This window comes from Scheffersomyces amazonensis, assembly GCF_036850825.1.
Source record: "Scheffersomyces amazonensis strain UFMG-HMD-26.3 chromosome Unknown RJT21scaffold_4, whole genome shotgun sequence".
Taxonomy (NCBI): Eukaryota; Fungi; Ascomycota; class Pichiomycetes; order Serinales; family Debaryomycetaceae; genus Scheffersomyces; species Scheffersomyces amazonensis.
This window is the reverse complement of record NW_027042744.1, coordinates 1,330,827-1,348,609: the sequence shown is the minus strand read 5'-3', so window position 1 is coordinate 1,348,609 and position 17,783 is coordinate 1,330,827. Positions and strand designations below refer to the sequence as shown.

At 30.6% G+C, this 17,783-nt stretch overlaps 10 protein-coding genes across 10 annotated transcripts; 8 read left to right on the top strand and 2 right to left on the bottom strand. All coding sequences in view use genetic code 12, as the record gives it.

The window, feature by feature from the left end:
* The first annotated feature begins 82 nt into the window (after positions 1–82).
* RJT21DRAFT_44537 (aldo/keto reductase) lies at positions 83–1,433 on the top strand. The gene has a single exon (XM_064884594.1). It carries the CDS (start codon positions 377–379, stop codon positions 1,355–1,357), a length of 981 nt encoding a protein of 326 aa, XP_064738119.1. The 5' UTR covers positions 83–376; the 3' UTR covers positions 1,358–1,433.
* Positions 1,434–4,805, bottom strand: ULP3 (SUMO protease). Its single transcript, XM_064884595.1, has one exon. The coding sequence runs from the start codon at positions 4,507–4,509 to the stop codon at positions 1,510–1,512; it is 3,000 nt and encodes a 999-aa protein (XP_064738118.1). The 5' UTR covers positions 4,510–4,805; the 3' UTR covers positions 1,434–1,509.
* A 339-nt stretch (positions 4,806–5,144) lies between these two features.
* On the top strand, positions 5,145–6,648 carry RPT2 (proteasome regulatory particle base subunit). Its single transcript, XM_064885731.1, has one exon. The coding sequence runs from the start codon at positions 5,281–5,283 to the stop codon at positions 6,604–6,606; it is 1,326 nt and encodes a 441-aa protein (XP_064738117.1). The 5' UTR covers positions 5,145–5,280; the 3' UTR covers positions 6,607–6,648.
* RJT21DRAFT_121426 (uncharacterized protein) lies at positions 6,649–8,265 on the top strand. The gene has a single exon (XM_064882096.1). The coding sequence runs from the start codon at positions 6,758–6,760 to the stop codon at positions 8,144–8,146; it is 1,389 nt and encodes a 462-aa protein (XP_064738116.1). The 5' UTR covers positions 6,649–6,757; the 3' UTR covers positions 8,147–8,265.
* Positions 8,264–9,684, bottom strand: RJT21DRAFT_44452 (SUMO-targeted ubiquitin ligase complex subunit). Its single transcript, XM_064884591.1, has one exon. The coding sequence runs from the start codon at positions 9,394–9,396 to the stop codon at positions 8,755–8,757; it is 642 nt and encodes a 213-aa protein (XP_064738115.1). The 5' UTR covers positions 9,397–9,684; the 3' UTR covers positions 8,264–8,754.
* Positions 9,685–10,915: 1,231 nt separating this feature from the next.
* Positions 10,916–11,987, top strand: RHR2 (glycerol-1-phosphatase). The gene has a single exon (XM_064882095.1). It carries the CDS (start codon positions 11,068–11,070, stop codon positions 11,827–11,829), a length of 762 nt encoding a protein of 253 aa, XP_064738114.1. The 5' UTR covers positions 10,916–11,067; the 3' UTR covers positions 11,830–11,987.
* Positions 11,988–12,095: 108 nt separating this feature from the next.
* Positions 12,096–14,594, top strand: UTP8 (Utp8p). The gene has a single exon (XM_064882094.1). The coding sequence runs from the start codon at positions 12,214–12,216 to the stop codon at positions 14,560–14,562; it is 2,349 nt and encodes a 782-aa protein (XP_064738113.1). The 5' UTR covers positions 12,096–12,213; the 3' UTR covers positions 14,563–14,594.
* A 32-nt stretch (positions 14,595–14,626) lies between these two features.
* Positions 14,627–15,271, top strand: RJT21DRAFT_44455 (uncharacterized protein). The gene has a single exon (XM_064884592.1). It carries the CDS (start codon positions 14,738–14,740, stop codon positions 15,113–15,115), a length of 378 nt encoding a protein of 125 aa, XP_064738112.1. The 5' UTR covers positions 14,627–14,737; the 3' UTR covers positions 15,116–15,271.
* Positions 15,272–15,426: 155 nt separating this feature from the next.
* On the top strand, positions 15,427–16,056 carry TPT1 (tRNA 2'-phosphotransferase; the record flags this gene model as incomplete). The annotated part of the gene is made up of 1 exon (XM_064885456.1): positions 15,427–16,056. One exon carries the CDS (start codon positions 15,427–15,429, stop codon positions 16,054–16,056), a length of 630 nt encoding a protein of 209 aa, XP_064738111.1.
* A 1,069-nt stretch (positions 16,057–17,125) lies between these two features.
* Positions 17,126–17,707, top strand: RJT21DRAFT_114923 (uncharacterized protein; the record flags this gene model as incomplete). The annotated part of the gene is made up of 1 exon (XM_064880300.1): positions 17,126–17,707. One exon carries the CDS (start codon positions 17,126–17,128, stop codon positions 17,705–17,707), a length of 582 nt encoding a protein of 193 aa, XP_064738110.1.
* Positions 17,708–17,783: the final 76 nt, after the last annotated feature.

Below are 17,783 nucleotides of genomic sequence, written 5' to 3'. Positions count from 1 at the left end.
AATCCTATTGTAAAATAATATAATGGAATAGATTTTGCAATTTTATTGATATCCATAGAATCCCACCTTAAACTGCGGCGGACCGGGCGTTACGTATTTGTGGAGCGTATATTTCGAAATTTACGCATTTTTACACCGATTGTGTTAGTTGCGCCCCTTATCTTGTACAAAAACAGCCAAAAGCCAACGGTTACCGAAAAGAGTATGGCATTTTCTTTACCGATAAGAGTGAAAAATTAGTAATCGGTGGGAAGTATATAAATAACCAGTAATCCCCTTGATTTATATATATTTTATATTTATAGTTGTATATTTTATATTTATAGTTGTATATTTTATATTTATAGTTCAAACAAGTCTGTTCTTTATATCACCAATGACTAAAACACATTCAAATAAACCAATTAGTTTAATCCATAACTATAAAACCAAATCAGGTAAACCAATTACTCTTGGTACTGGTACTGGTACAAAATGGCAATGGCTTAAAAAGGGTAGACCAGATGATGAACAAGATACTTTACATCAAGATTTAGTAGATCAATTGATATTAGCTTTAGAAAATGGTTATAATCATATTGATACTGCAGAAGTATATACTACTCATTCTGAAGTAGCTGCTGCTGTTAAACAAAGTGGTATTCCAAGAGAAGATTTATGGATTACAACTAAATATAATCCTGGATTTAGAACTTTTGTTGCTCGATCTAAAACTCCAACAGAATTTATTGATAATGCTTTAAAGGAATTAGAAACTGATTATGTAGATTTATTTCTTATTCATTCACCATTCTTTGGAGAAGTTATTTCTCATGGTCAAACAATTGAAAGTGCTTGGAAAGAATTAATTGCTGCTAAAAAGGCTGGAAAAGTTCGTGAAATTGGAGTATCTAATTTTGCTGTAGCACATATTGAAAAGGCAATTAAATCTTCTGAATCAAAGGAATATTGGCCAAAAGTTAATCAAATTGAATTCCATCCATATTTACAAAATCAATCTAAAAATATTATTGATTTTAGTAAAGAAAATGATATTTTAATTGAAGCTTATGGTCCATTGACTCCATTATTCAGAATAAAGAAAGATGGGGTTGAAATTGATGATCATCCATTAAAACCTTTATTGGCTAAATTATCAGAAAAGTATGGAAAGACTGATTCTCAAATCTTATTAAGATATACTTTACAAAAGGGAATTCTTCCAATCACAACATCTTCAAAAGTTGAAAGAATAAAACAATCATTAGATATTTATGATTTTGCCATTTCAAACGAAGACTTTGATGAAATTGAAACAATCGGTAACTCTTACCCATTTAGAGGATTCTTTGATGAAGAATTTAAGGATTTTGATTAAAAAATTTTTATAGTGTAGTATTATATGCGGTAAAGTTGAATTAATATAGAATAAATAAATAAATTTATTATGCTATATATGCAGTAGTTTATATACAGTAATGCTAATGATAATTGCTAATTGATAATTGCTAATTATTAAGGTTATTACAATTACTGGAGTCTTCGTCTCTTTGGTCGACTTCTTATTGGTGAAGTCTCACTCTTCTTAAATGTATCCTCCAGTATAACTTTGACATCGCTATTATCTGTAATAAAGTATTGTTCACCAGGAATTGTACTAGCTCTTGTTGATGGACTAGAAAGTTTTGTATTTAATGGTATACTAGGAGATTTTGATATTGGAGATTTTGGACTCTTTGTTATTTGTGATATTCGTAATCTCGATACACTCTCATTAACTTCATCTGAATCATATTGTGAAGTAGTTAAATCAGATGGTATCCCATTTGGATCGATTCTAAATTCTTGATGTCTTGGTCTTAAAGAATTAACTGATTGTTTGGGTAATGCTTCTAGTTGAGTTTGAAAGTCTCTTATTTTAGAGACAACTTCGTCTTTATCAGATTCATAAGACGGAACTTCTTCAATTAAATTCGCTATTAGTTCTAATTCTGTTGCTTGAGGTTCAATATTTTTCTTATCATATAATGCATTTAAAAGTGTCACCACATGTTCATTTATAGGCTTTCCTTCATATCTTTGATTTAATGCCTTGTTAATAAATAGTTTATCTAATTGAGCTCGAGGATCTAATGTTTTCGGGTATGATACAGGAGATAAATCTATGGTGGTATTAGCATCTTCTGATAAACCTTTCAACTGACTTTCAGATTCACGTTCAGTCTCTACTTCAGATTCTACTTCAGGTTTAGGATTAGGATTAGGATTAGGATCAGGTTCAGATTCAGGATCAGGTTCAGGTTCAGGTACGGCTCCAATTTCATGTTCAAGTTCAGGCTCAGTTCGATGTTTAGACTTATTATGTGTAGTATCATTTTCACGAACCTGTTCAGAAACATGGTCAATTTCAGTCACCGATTCATTAGTAATATCACGTTGTGGTTCAGACTTTTCAGACTTAGGATCTATTTCACTTACTTCCTTTTTCGATTCTGATTCTGGAGTACATTCAATGACTTCAAGATCATCTTCTGATTCGGCAACATCTGATTCACCAACATGACTATTATCGAATTGAGTTGATTCTTGTTCTTTATGTAACTTTAAGAGTATATCAATTAATTGTTTCCTTGTACTATCTCTTTCTTCTGCCACAAATAAACTTCTAGCTTGTTGCATATTATAACTACCTCTCCACATTCTTTCACAATCAGCAATATTATAAAGCCATTTTTTAAAATTATATATAACATGAATACCACAATCATTAAAATTACTTTGTTTAGGAACTCTTGCATTAAATACTCTAATTTGATGCTTTTGTAAGTCAATATCATATTTGTCCTTACAATAATCAATAATGAACCTTTTTAAAGGTACATTTATATTAGAATGAGTTTGAGCAAGAGAATCAAACACAAATATTTCTGTTTGATAATGCCTTGGTTTCTTTAAAGGAGGACTTGTTGAAGATCCCTTTTCAGGGCTATCGATGATTTCATCATCAATCTCAGTAATAGTTTCAGGTGTAGTTGTATTGTTAGAATTATTTTCAAAAGTAAACCTATCTGCTTCTTCATTCGCAGCCTTTTCCTTCGCAGCCTTTTCATTTAAACCTTGTTCAAGTAATTGTGGTAAACCCTTTATTATACAACAATACCAATGAGCATTTTCATTAATGGGTAAAATAACATAGGGATATTTCATAAGATCAAGTTTTATAAGCCATCTTTTGATATTTGCATAATAATTAGGTGTAGATTCACTATCTGATTTAGACATTAATTTAGTAAAGAAAAATGAATTCAATGCATAAATTTCTTCAGATCCTAATACTTTATATTGATGAATAGCCTTATCAATTTCATATTGAATAAAGAAATCTATAACTGAATCATTAATCCAATCATTATTATATAATGTCTTAAAATCAGAATAAGTAATTGTAACTATCTTATTATGAGCAAATTTATATTTCAAATCTGGTGAAAATGGAGCTGGAGTTTCTCTTACCAATACTTCATCATCTAAATTTTCAGCATAATTAATTCTTCTATTTCTAGTTCTATACCCTGTAGTACTATTTGAATCTTTAATATTTAATCCATTAAAAGAATTTTGAGAATCAGGTATAATATTAATTGGATCTTTACTAGATTTACCAAGAAAATTAAATTCTAAATCTCTTGTTTTAGATCGAGTACTTCTTGGTGAAAAGAATTCAGAAGCAGCAAGAGAATCTAATCTTGTAGTTGATTTAAATAATGTCAGATCTGGAAATTGACATGCTTGAGCTAATTGAACAATGATTTTATCTACCATTTTCTGAGATAATATATTTACATCAATCCCCCACTCCAGAGAATGTCTAAAATATTCTCGAAGAGGTATATGAGAATTTAAAGGTTTAGCAACTATAAATCCTTTAAACCCTTTCATTTCAAAAATAATAGATAATTTAGAAAATATTGCTGATTTTAAATAACCTTTCTTAGGGATAATTGAATTATCTATTATCTTATTAAAATTTGTAAAATAAATATAATCATCATTATATGAAATATGTAATTGAAGGGTATTTTGACCATTTTCTAGAGGACTATTATTATTTATCTTTAAAGATTCTAAATCAATAGAACATTTAGGTTTAATAGTATCCAGTTCAACTTTATGAATATCCACAGTATCATTAAATACCGTATGATATCTCTCTCGTATATCAATTTTTGAATGCAAAGTATGAGGTTGATTTCTTACTGAGGAACTCGAATCCATAGAATCTAATTCTTCTCTTAGTAGTCTTGCTTCAGCTGTATGATTAGAAAAATCATTATTTGTGATGATATTGGTATTTGTGGTAGGAATTGTTATCCTTACAGGTGACTTTGATTTTGATTTAATATCACTAGAATCTGATGCAAGGGTATTAATAGGTATTACACCATTTCTTCCCATTCCTAATTTATGTCTTTGTTTATGCTGTAGAGATTGAAACTCTTTATGGGCAAAGGTAGATCGCTCCGAACTCATTGTATCAATTATTGATTATGAACTCGAGCTTTCCAACCCTGCTATAGTTAACAATTATAGCACTTGAATAGTAAATATAGCTAAATTTGCACTAATTTCTGTGCTATGAATATTCAATGGTAATTAATACTACTAACTACTTCAATATTTATTATAGTTTTATATTAGGATCAAGTAATTGAAGCCCTGGCTAAGAAAATATTCGCTCTGTGCGTAAGCATATAATTAATTAATGATTACGAGTCGTATGGTTTATATATACGAGACATTGTAATTATTGAAAATGTTAAATAAATGGGTTTATTATGTAAGATGTAAGTAAGAGTATAAGTATCATGTATGCTATATAGGTTATTTATATATAGAATGGTTAATGATACCTGTTATCTGTAGTAATTTTGGTCTATTAGGAGTAACACTGTACTATTATTACAAAACTTATGTACACCACAATAAAATAGATGGGGTAAGAAAATTCTAATTAGTGATTAAGCTAAAGTCATTGTCTTAATAGAAAGCATTTACACGACTAGAAACTGATATTAAAATCCATTAAGCTGTGTTAGTATAAAGGAGTAGTTAACTATTTACATTTAATTAATGAAAAGCACGTGAATTCTCACATGATCAACAAGCACATAAATAAATCATTTTTTCTGGTGGCGATTGGAGTCCTCATACAAATTTGACAATTGACATAATCGACAGACAGTTGAATAACTTATAGTTATCATTGTCAATTGAAGAACCAACCATATATATAATATCATCATGGGTCAGGGTCCATCGGGTATGCCGGGAGGCGATAACTTCAATAAGAAGAAAGACGATAAAAAAAAGGAAAAGCCAAAGTATGAACCACCAGTCGAATCTAAGTTTGGTAAGAAGAGAAGAAAGGGTCCAGATACTGCTATTAAATTACCAAGTGTATACCCAAATACTAGATGTAAATTAAAATTATTAAAGTTAGAAAGGATAAAGGATCATTTATTATTGGAAGAAGAATTTGTAACTAATCAAGAAGCATTCCAACCAACTGAAGCTAGACAAGTTGAAGAACGAGAAAAAGTAGATGAATTAAGAGGTTCCCCAATATCAATTGGAACTTTAGAAGAAATTATTGATGATGATCATGCCATTGTATCTAGTACTGCTGGATCTGAATATTATGTTTCTATTATGTCATTTGTAGATAAAGGATTATTAGAACCTGGTTGTTCTGTACTTTTACATCATAAAACTGTTTCAGTAGTTGGTGTATTACAAGATGATGCTGATCCAATGGTTTCAGTAATGAAATTAGATAAATCTCCTACCGAATCTTATGCTGATATTGGAGGTTTAGAATCACAAATTCAAGAAATTAAAGAAGCAGTTGAATTACCATTAACACATCCTGAATTATATGAAGAAATGGGTATAAAACCACCAAAGGGAGTAATATTATATGGTGCCCCAGGTACTGGTAAAACTTTATTAGCAAAAGCAGTTGCTAATCAAACAAGTGCGACATTCTTAAGAATTGTAGGATCTGAATTAATTCAAAAATATTTAGGTGATGGTCCAAGATTATGTAGACAAATTTTTCAAATTGCTGGAGAACATGCACCATCTATTGTATTTATTGATGAAATTGATGCTATTGGTACTAAAAGATATGAATCAAGTTCAGGAGGTGAAAGAGAAATTCAAAGAACAATGTTGGAATTATTAAACCAATTAGATGGATTTGATGATAGAGGAGATATTAAAGTTATTATGGCTACAAATAAAATTGAATCATTAGATCCTGCCTTAATTAGACCTGGTAGAATTGATCGTAAAATTTTATTTGAAAATCCTGATTCAAATACAAAAAAGAAAATTTTAACTATTCATACATCTAAAATGAGTTTGGCTGAAGACGTTAATTTAGATGATATAGTTACATCAAAAGATGATTTATCAGGGGCTGATATTAAAGCCATATGTACTGAAGCTGGTTTATTAGCATTAAGAGAACGTAGAATGCAAGTTAAAGCTGATGATTTTAAAGCTGCTAAAGAAAGAGTACTTAAAAATAAGGTTGAAGAAAATCTCGAAGGCTTATATTTATAGAGTTAAGTAATTAGTAGTAATATAAAAAAAGAATCGCGAATCGCATCATAGAAATGAATCGAATAGATGAGCTTATGTGTGATACATCACAAACTACCCCAGTCAAGTTGTAAGGGTAGCGAAAAAAGGTATAATAAGGACAATATAACTAATGTCAGAGTTACCAAAAAGGTTTCGATTCTATCCTGTTATCAGAAAAGTAAAACCAATTCCAGTTTCTGCTTATGATTTGATATTGAAAACTCTAGAGGATTCAAAAGAGAAAAGAGTAGATGTAGTATCTCGTAAGATTAATCAACATTCTCGAGAAATTATAACTGAAAAGAATTTATATATTTCAAGATCAATACTTTTTACTTCATCAAATGTCAAGTTACGACCCCAACCTCTTAATAAATTTACTAAAATCTATCATAGAAAAGCATATTCTGCTGTAAAAATACTGAATACTAATTTACTATCCAACATAGAGAAAAGGATGAAATTGTTTCCAAGAGAAAATGATGTATTTAGATCAGGTTTAAGCTTTGCAGCTCTTGTAGGGAGCAACACGTTTATGTACTGGGTTATTAAACGAGCGTATTTGGCAGATCCTAGAAATGGTAAAGAAATTGCTGAGACCATCCTTCGTAATTTTGTACAAGAGTATTCCCATTTCATTGGTGATACCCTTATCTTAGACTTTAATCAAAAAAAAGAACATGATACACGTAAGTTAGTAAACTTAATTGAATTCGCTAAACCAGTAAATGTCTTGCTTGGAGTAAGGTATTTACATGATAGAAAGAGAACGGCTGCCGTCTATGAAAAAATTTACGATGGATGCTATCCAATAACCAAAAAGGTAATACAGGAAGGATCAATGGAGGAGATGTTCAACTCATATATGTTACCATTTTTAAAAAGACATTCGTTATATTTAGCAATCGATTTAAGAATGTTCTCCAAAATTAGACAACCTTCTATTCTTCCTTCGTTTAAAGGTCGATTGCCGTGTTTACCACCATTGAAAAATCCAAGTAAAACAACACAGCTATTAAAAATAGCACTTCTACATCCAAAATTTTCTAAATTGACAACTAAAAAAGAATTCACGGATTTATCTAGTACCTTGAATTTTCTAGGAGATTCCATAATCAATCAATTATCAGTACTGTATTTAATTAATATGAATGAAGACATCCCCAATTATAAAGAGTATCATTCACATTATTCCTTCATGAAGTCCAATTCTTTATTGGGAAGACTAGCGTTGGTATATGAATTGGATACAATGTTATCAAATTCCGATCATAGAAAAAAGTGTCAAGAGTATCGTAATCTTCCTGTCAGAAAGACAATTTTAAGTAAACAATATAAGTTCTATGGAGATTTATTTGAAAGGCTAATTGCCGTTTATTATCTTGATGATGAAGAGTCATGTAAGAAATGGATTTTCCAAATATTCGACAATTTGTTTGAAAACTTACGTGTTGAACGTAAAGATGGTATGGTTCTTGATATATCACGGTATATTGACGAGGTTTTACAAAACCACTAGAAGTTATTTGAAGTAATAGATAATATAATAGAATAGAGTAGAGAAAGTAGAATACAATAGAATACAATCTCTTACAGTATTATATCAGGTCCTTAAATAGTCTACAATTATGAGTAATGTGATATAAATTTTAAATTGATATTATTATGAATGACCTAATTATCAATTACATAAAGATATATTTAAGTGATTCAGATTGAATCTTAATGAATCTACTCGAATTATAATCATTATTTATATTGTATGGAATGAGCCCTTGCTCAATTCAAGTTTTAATTCGTATAAGTAGCTCATTTTTCCTCTACTCACTAAGCGTTTATATTTATCTACCAATTATATAAATGCTAGTACCATACGAATGAAAGAATCTGTACACCGCATAGCGCTTATAATGAATTTACTTCCTAATTTGATCTAGAAAGAAATGTACTTCCAAACTGAGCCGTATATCAATCCGCCTAATCAGGCATTTGGATCCATGTAAGGATGACTGCAAACATCTTATGTTTCCAGTTTCTATGGCTCTAATATATAGACCACTAGATAAAAAGAAATCCTTAAAAGTTTATCTAAACTTCAAACAATCTTTCGTCGATTTAGTCGTAGATCTAAGTTTTCTTTGCTCTCTTCTTTAATGGTTTGGATGTTGGGCTGCGTATCGAATGTTTTCTTTCGCTCTGGATTTCTGAATTAACTTGAATCAGTTTATTAGTATCAGGACTATTCTCATTACCTTTATCTTTCTTTTCATTAATCTTATTATCATTATCGTTCTTGTTATCATTAGTAATAGGTTTACCAGATTCAAGATTTAAATCATTTATTAAAATAGAATCTTTGTCGGGTGGCAATGGAGGTAAAGTCGGTATCCCCAATTTCGTCGATACTTTCAATCTTAAAACTATTGTATCCTTGAATGATACTTTTTTACGACACAAGGGGCATAACCCCATTCCACGACGATTTGCTTGACCTCTTGCATGTGATGAAGATATAGATTGTTGAATACAATCTAGACAAAACATATGTCCACATGATGTGGCTGTTGCTTCTGTCATAGTATCAAAACATATCGGACATTGAATATCTGTAAGTTTCTTGGTGATTTCATGTTGAGGTTGTTGTGTTGGATTATCTAAAAGATCCTGAGTCTCCTTTCGAAATTCTTCAATGATTTGAAGATCATTTTCATCATCTTCATTTTCATCAGACGAGGATATATTTATGACGTATTCTGGCGTAGCAGACATGGTTTAGATTTTATTTGGTTCTTTCCGCTTACATAAACTTTTTGGACATTAATATAATATAGTGTATGGTACTCTAATTGTCATATGAATATCAATTTACAATATGATTATATGATTAGCTAGATATTTGTCTTTGTTATTATGTATGCAGGAACGACTTACATTTTTGCGCTCTTCCTTATTAGTTTGTTATCAATCATTTTCGCAACTACCTAGTTCTATTGTATACTGCAATAATAGACTTTAAAGAGTTATGAATTATGTGATAATAGAATTTTAACAAAGGGAAGTATTTATTATAACTTTTACTAATTAGTTATTTTGAAATTAAGCAAAATTCTTATTTATCTATTGTTAAATTGTTAGGCAACAGTGTAAGACCCGGTTGCATTGACTTACACCAAGAAACCGTTGAAATCGGTAGTAAGAAAATTTTGTTCGGAGATTACTGCATTATTACTTAGATCAGTAAGACCTGAACAATATTATTATTTTTATTAGATTACGAAGAAAGGGGCTAATTAAAAGTCGAAAATAGATTATCCGAGTCATACTTGTAAATGCCATTTGGACGTTATTTGATAATAAAATACACAAAGTCAATTAACTAATAACAATACTATAGGAGTTGGATAGAAACATACCATTTGTAGAAGTAAATATTTGATTTTGGCCAAATGAAGGATCTTTCAACGTAATCACCGGATATTTAATGAGTAATGTGACGTAACGGTTATGGTCTTATGTGCAGTCACACGGTTAAGTAATATCACAAAACAATTAGTGTCAAAGCAAGGAGACATCATTATGACGTCTACGATTTTAAAAGTTAAATTAATAGTGAAATCTAGTAACAATTGTTAATCAAAACATATATGATTCAACGTTTTGTGTGATAATTGTAAATATTTAGTTGTTATAATTACTTTTTGGGACTGTACTTGATGAAAGAGAATGGAATGAATAGGCTGCGCAAGCCCGATATATGAAACTCTGTTAGAAACGCATACTTAATCAATTACTGACTATTTAATTAAGAATTCAATAAATAGTATCACGAGTTGTAAGATGATATGACTATAGCAGGCAGTGTATAAATGTTACAATTTGTATAGCAGCTGACTACGTCTGGTGATTTACATGACAAAAATGTTAGCGAAGGATTCGCACCTCTTCTCGCTCCCTAAAAAAGGAACTATTTGAAAAAGAAACACACTCCGTAATTGTGTAATAAATGAATTTCTTTTTGTCATTTTTTATAACTTTTCTTTTGTGATAACAGATATGCAACCCTGTGGCAGCACTAACAAAAACTCGTGGTGGTAATCGCTGAGTATCTTAATAAAAAAATATTAATTTATCAATTTTAAGTAGTTAAGCGGATAGCAGCAGCAGTTCATCGGCAGCGGCAGTGAGAGATGCGTACAGGAAGTTTTTAGTCTCAGGGGACCATCAGAAGCCCGTCTTAGTTCATAAGAATTATTTTACATCAATTATAAATATCCCATTGATTTCTCACTTTTTGTATATATTATAATCTTAATTATTATATTATTTATTATATTATTTACTGTCTCATTATAGAGTTCCTTATAGATTACTTATACACTTAACTTAAGATAACTTAAGTTTTACAATTAAATCCTTATTATACACAAATAAATTTTAAAAATGACTATTCAAAAACAACCAGCTGTATTTTATGTTAATGCTGCTTTATTCGATTGTGATGGTACTTTAGTCAATTCAACTGGTGCCATCAGTGAATTTTGGAGACACTTTGGTAAAAACAGACCTCATGTTGATCCTGAAGAAATTATTAGAACATCTCATGGTGTTCGTACTTTTGATGTCATTGCTAAATGGTCTCCAGAAGATGCTGTTGAACCTCAAGTTACTAATTGGGAAGGTTCAATTCCAGATTCTTTTGGTCAATTTGCTAAACCAATTCCTGGATCTGTTGAATTAGTTAAATCATTTGATAAATATTCAAAAACTCAAACTGCTAATGGTAAGCAAAGATGGGCCATTGTTACTTCAGGTACTTTACCCTTAGCCACAAAATGGTTAAAGTTGTTAACTATTGAACAACCAGATGTTTTCATTACTGCTGAAAGAGTTACTAAAGGTAAGCCAAATCCTCAAGGTTATCAATTAGCCAGAGACACTTTAGGCTACAAGGATCCATCTAAGAAAGTTGTTGTTTTCGAAGATGCACCTGCTGGTATAACAGCCGGTAAGGGAGCTGGTGCTTTTATTGTTGGTATCTGTTCTACTTATGATCCAGAAAAAGTGAAAAATGCCGGTGCTGATATCGTTGTTGATGACTTATCATCTTTTGAAATAGAATCTTACAATCCTGAAACTGATGAATTTAAAGTCATTGTTAAGAAGTATCATTACGCTGATCCAAAGTTCTTAGAAGAAATCTAAGATCACTCTCATTTCTCTGTATATTAGTTTCCATATTAAATAATATTTACTACAAGTTTGATACCTGTTTAGGCTGGTTCTTTGAATTTTTTTTTGTTTTTTTTTTTGTTTTTAGATTAATGGTGTTCTATTTAATACATATTAGCGAGTACCTTTATTATTTACAATATCGTAGCTATTAAATGATATTTAATGGAATTTTGCGTCTTATAGTCAAATAGTTTTTGTCATAACTTATGTCGCGACACCAAAATAATTTGCGACAGAACGCTTGAAAAAATTATAGAGCGATGCCATAAAATTTTTCAATACAGGAACATATAAACTTCTATATAGAACATTAAGATTACCAAGTTCAGTTAGTATCCAACAGATCTGTGAACAATGGCTACCTCAGCATCATCACCCTTGGCATCTTCTTTAACCTCTGGATCGGTATCATTTTCTCGTCCGTCATTGAAAGATCATTATTCCATCACCATCCTCCCCAGAATAGCAGATTTAAATCTCTCTGATAGAGTTACTATTCCAAATTTAACTTCTACCCTCAATGATTCAAATATCCTAGATCTTGGTATCTCAAAGTCTATAATATCTAGTTACATTATCAAGCCAACTCCTAAATTAGTCTGGTCTTATGCTTTGAGTCCTTCCAGTATAATTGATTGCATGGATGTTTCTTCAGAATCTAATAACAATGATGAAGATTATTCCAACCAAAAATTTAAGTACTACATAATCGGAATAAGTGATCGTAGAACTCACAAAGTATTACTTGTACAAAGAAATCAAAATGATCAAAATGAAACTAAATCATTCGAATTAAAAGTCAGTCATAAAGTAATCGATATTAAATTTTTCAATAATGGAAAATCAATTATTGTGGTTTATGCTAATGGGTTAATTGAATCTTACAATTTACAAATAGAAGAAGAAGATATTTCTCTTATTAAAAAGGCGGAAGAATTAGCAACCTCCATAAAGAGAAAGTCAGAAATAATCTTCCATCAATTTATTGATGATATATCCATAAAAGATAAATCCGATTCTTCATTCATTTTATTAATTACTAAAACAAATGATAGTTTACAATATATTTTGGTATCATACTCATCCTCCCGAATTCTTGAAATTAATTCTGTAACAACAGCATTACCATCAAGTCTTCTTAAATTTGCATACGTTAATGGATATATTTATCAATTAAATCTTTCCAATTTCGACATTACATCAGTTAATATAATATCATTCAAACAAGAAAAGACGGTTTCCATAAATTCATTAATTCACTCATCTACTTCAGAAATTGCCTTTTATGCTCCTAGTGTTGATAGATTAATCATTTCAGTTAACAACAAAATTTATTTAATTAATTTCAAATTTGAAAGTTTATTAGATACTTTTGTATCCAAGTCTTCGTCATCTTCTGAAGCTAATCCAGACAGAGTTTACATTAATCAAGTCTTAAGAGTTAAGGGACAATCATTGAATACCGTTAACTCTACTGTGATTTACTCTTATCTCAAAAATAAAGATAAAAATGTCTATTTGAGTGTAATCAACTTAAATGTAGGTTTAAATAAGTTGAATGAATGTTTAGGTAAAAGCTTACATAATATCAGACAGCCAGATGCAGAATTCAGAGGAATGGTCAACTTGATCAGTGATAAATTTGATGCCGAATCTAAAGAATTATCAAAGGAATTATCAGAAGTCTATAGTCATTTGAAGCTTTACAGTAAGGAAAAGAATTTCTCATCTTGGGAAAGAATATTAATTCCATATATGAAGAATGAATCTTGGGAATCCATTAAGAAGTCCCTCAATAAGCCCCATAAAAAGAATGCCAAAGATCCATATGTTAGTAATGGAGCTGCCAATACCAACGGCAAAATTTACAATTTTAAAGAATTTGATGTTGAAAATGATAGAATCATTGATATAGATTTTATTAAGAAGATTCTTCTTTTAATTTTCAAATTCCATGATGATAATAAAGTTGAATATATTGATATTGAATTTGTTCCTGAGTATACCTTAATTTATTTGTTAACCAATCCATTGTTCCCACAAGAATTCACAAAGGGTATATTGCAATTATTCAGTGAATCTTTCCAATTGACCCTCTTGAGACAGTGTATTATTTCATGTCCTAATTTAACTGTATCGGAATTATTACAACAATTGGTAATGGGTAATAATAATGCTGATATCTTCCAAGATTTAATAAATCGCCTTATTGATGGATTTTCTACTGTTGAGATTACTAAGGAATTCAAACTTTTGGTCGAATCAAATATTAATGATGTAAAATTGGACCAGTTATTAAATCAATTATTACAGGTTGAAAAGAATCCAAAAATTTGGTATTTGATAGAGATCATTGTAGATGTTGGTGGGTTATTCAACTGGACAGAAGAGACTATTGAAAAATTACATGAATTAATCGAATTAAAGATTAAGGCACTTATGGCAAACAGTTATAATCTTACCTTGGTTAACCAAGTTCTTTTATCTCAACAACCTAAGCCAAAGAAGAAATCAGGTAAAAAGACTGTCACAGCAGCAAAGTCTGTTATTGGTGACATTATTTCTACTAGTGCTCAACAACAAGTACAATTAGATTCTATTTTAACTATTGCAAATGCTTCAAATAATAAGCATTTGGATAACCCAACGATTGAAATTTCTAAGAAAATTCCTAATTATTCTGTAGACAGATTGATCTTATAGATTGTATAATAGACATTAAATTAAAGTAAATATATAAATATTTATGTCGAGACTAATTCTGTCGCAAAAATTCTATGCGACATAAACTTAAATACTTCTACGAAAAATTGGAACAAAAAATTTAACCAACCTTTATTTTAATTAGTAGCTCATTGCATAGATTGATTTACATAACATGGCCACTCCTTTATCCTCGGCATCGGCCAAGTCGGCATACAGAAATGCTTTAAGAGCCACAAGAATTGCTTTCAGACAAGATATACCTATATTACAAGGTGCTAGGCTACAAATCAAGCAAGGATTTGAAAAGCATCGAAACTTAGATAGTTTAGATAAAATAGAAGAAGAGATAACTAAATTGAATGAAGTCAGTCAGTTTCTTATTAAAAATATAGTTCAAGGTGAGAAACAAAGTGATGGTAAATATTTCTTAAATTTCCATGAGAAGACTGAATTAGGTGATAATGAAACCATCAAACAAGGTGGTAAATCCAATTTAGGATCATTGGCTGGTGCTAAAGGTTCTAAGGTTAAGAAATGTTCTGATAAATAGTGCTCAAGGTATCAAGTAGCTGTTTCATGTAATAGTACCGGGGAATGAATTATCGCCTTATTTCTTATATATAGTAAATTTTCCTCAAACCTAGTAAAAAATACTTTGTAAATAATAATAATTTAACGCTTGATAGATGATTTAATAAATTGACTACCATCAGTAGGATACACTCTTCTGTAGCAGTGCATTATTGAATAATTCCGTATAATTATATGTAACGGTCTCAGAATTAAATAATACCGAAAAAAGTTTGATGTAAGAATTTAGAACTATACTTTTCCAATTATTTAATCTTCAAAGTTTTAATAATGGCGGCTCCAGACCCTAAGAAGAGAGACGTTCTAATATCGAAAGCATTGTCATATTTACTCCGACACGGGGCCATTAAAGAAAATCTTACAATTAGTGAGGACGGATATATTAAAATATCAGATCTTTTGAATCATAATCGATTGAAGAGTAATAAAACTACTTATGAAGATATTCAACGAATTGTGATTGGAAATGATAAACAAAGATTTACAATAAGTGAAGATGGGGAGTATATTTGTGCTAATCAAGGACATTCATTGAAGGTTATAAGCAATAATAATCTTACGTTATTCACCCAAGATAATATCCCGCATGAGATATATCATGGAACATACAGAAATAAGCTTGAAGCTATACTTATAAGCGGTGGGTTGTCTAAAATGAATCGTAATCACATACACTTTACTTCAACAGAGTTATCAAATATTTCAGGTATACGACAGAACGCCAATGTATTGATATATCTTGATGTAGAAGAATGTTTGAAAAATGGTATAAAATTTTATAGAAGTTTAAACGATGTTATACTCAGTGAAGGCAACGAAAATGGAATTATAAGTTCCAAATATTTTGCCAAAGTAGTAGATTTGAAACTGAATCAAGAAATTGATATTAGCCAATATTGACTCATTAGTTTCATTATCGGTTAGGTCGTTGCAAAAAGTTATGGGTCAATCTGAAATATGCGATAGAAGTAACAAAAATTTCTACATTACAGGTTTGAAAGAAAGTTGTTAATCTGTAATTCGATTATGTCTCGCCTAAGTTACGCTCGGCATAGATGAATGTACCTTTTCTTACTTAAGATTAGATAGGATTCCAGAGCGCATTTCAGTTAGCGGTCTAGAGTCTTTTTTTTAAAAAAAGTATTACGAGCTATTATTCGGTTATGAACGCTTATCGGAAAACTTGGATCTTAGAAGAACTATTTTGTCCAGATGGGATTGCGCATATTATATATTGTATATAGAAAAATCTCTTGCGTTTTCTTCACTTCCATTTATGAAGACGGGAATAAAAAAATGGATTTCTAGAATTGGGCAAATACATCCTATAATGCGCCTCTTGTATGGGACATCTGAATGTGGGGATACAGCTAAAACAAACTAAGATAAACTAATTTATTTAGATCGTGACCCCATCTAAGAAATATAAATATTGATATCAAACTGAGAATGAAAGGACCATAAATACTTGCGAGAAACTATACATAAAAGGTCTAGATTATTATGCAATCGGTTAGAAAAAAAGCGGAAATTTCGAATTGCCAAAAAAATAATTATATAAATATACCACCGACTTTTAAGGGCTAGCCCCGACTGGATTCTATGGTCTCGAGTCTGGACTCTAGATTTTAACACCGTTTTGGTTAGCTTAATTCTCCGAAAATTTGCTTGAGTTACAAGCCATAGTATTTCTATGTCATGCTTCTGAATTCTTTTGCTCTTTTGCTTAGTCTAGATTCTCTTATAATTGGTCATTGAAATTATTATTTATTTAAGGGTTCGCTAAGTATATGTGTATATGTTTCGAGACGAGTACTTTCTACATCAAATCTTATTATATAAAATAGTGTGATATAAATATCCTTTTTGTTCCTTTGTCCTTCTTACGATATACTTCTAAAATTATAGTTTATTCAAGATCTGGATTAGTGTATAATTTACGGGTTCTAGTACAAAAATAATAATATAAATGATAATGTCAGAACGAATAGGATATATTTCTACTTTACCCTCATCTGGGTCTTTAGATAATCAAGACTGTAACAAAATATGTCAATGGTGCTGTTGCAATTGCTACCAAAGCTATGGCTCAATATTATACACATCTGCTTTGCGGCCTCCAATATCTCCCTTATCTCCAACACACAGAGAAGTTCACAATCTTTTGTATTATAGCCAATTGGCATACGGAATACATGATATCACTGATATTCTGTCTGAGTATCACCAACACGATCATAAAGTTACTTCCGATAATAGTAACTTATGTGAAGCACCTCTGAGTTCCTCCCAGAATACTAATACACCGGAATATACGCATGAACTAGTGACTTCACAAAACTCCTTTTCTTCTAACAGAGATACCCCTAAAAGTATTTCAGCACTAAAATTGCACTTACAAGAATCTGCTGGCAGTAGTACAGAGCAATCCACTGTTTTACGCAACCCCAATATCATATTAAAAGAGCCAACTAGATTTAATTGCCATAGATGTAACCATATGATGTGTCCCTATTGTCCTAAAGTTCGAATTAGAGACTTGCAACGTTGAATTTCTCCATTTCCAGTATATATTTAATGAGTAAATGACAATAATGATAATTAACGACGGCGTGAGTTCATTATAA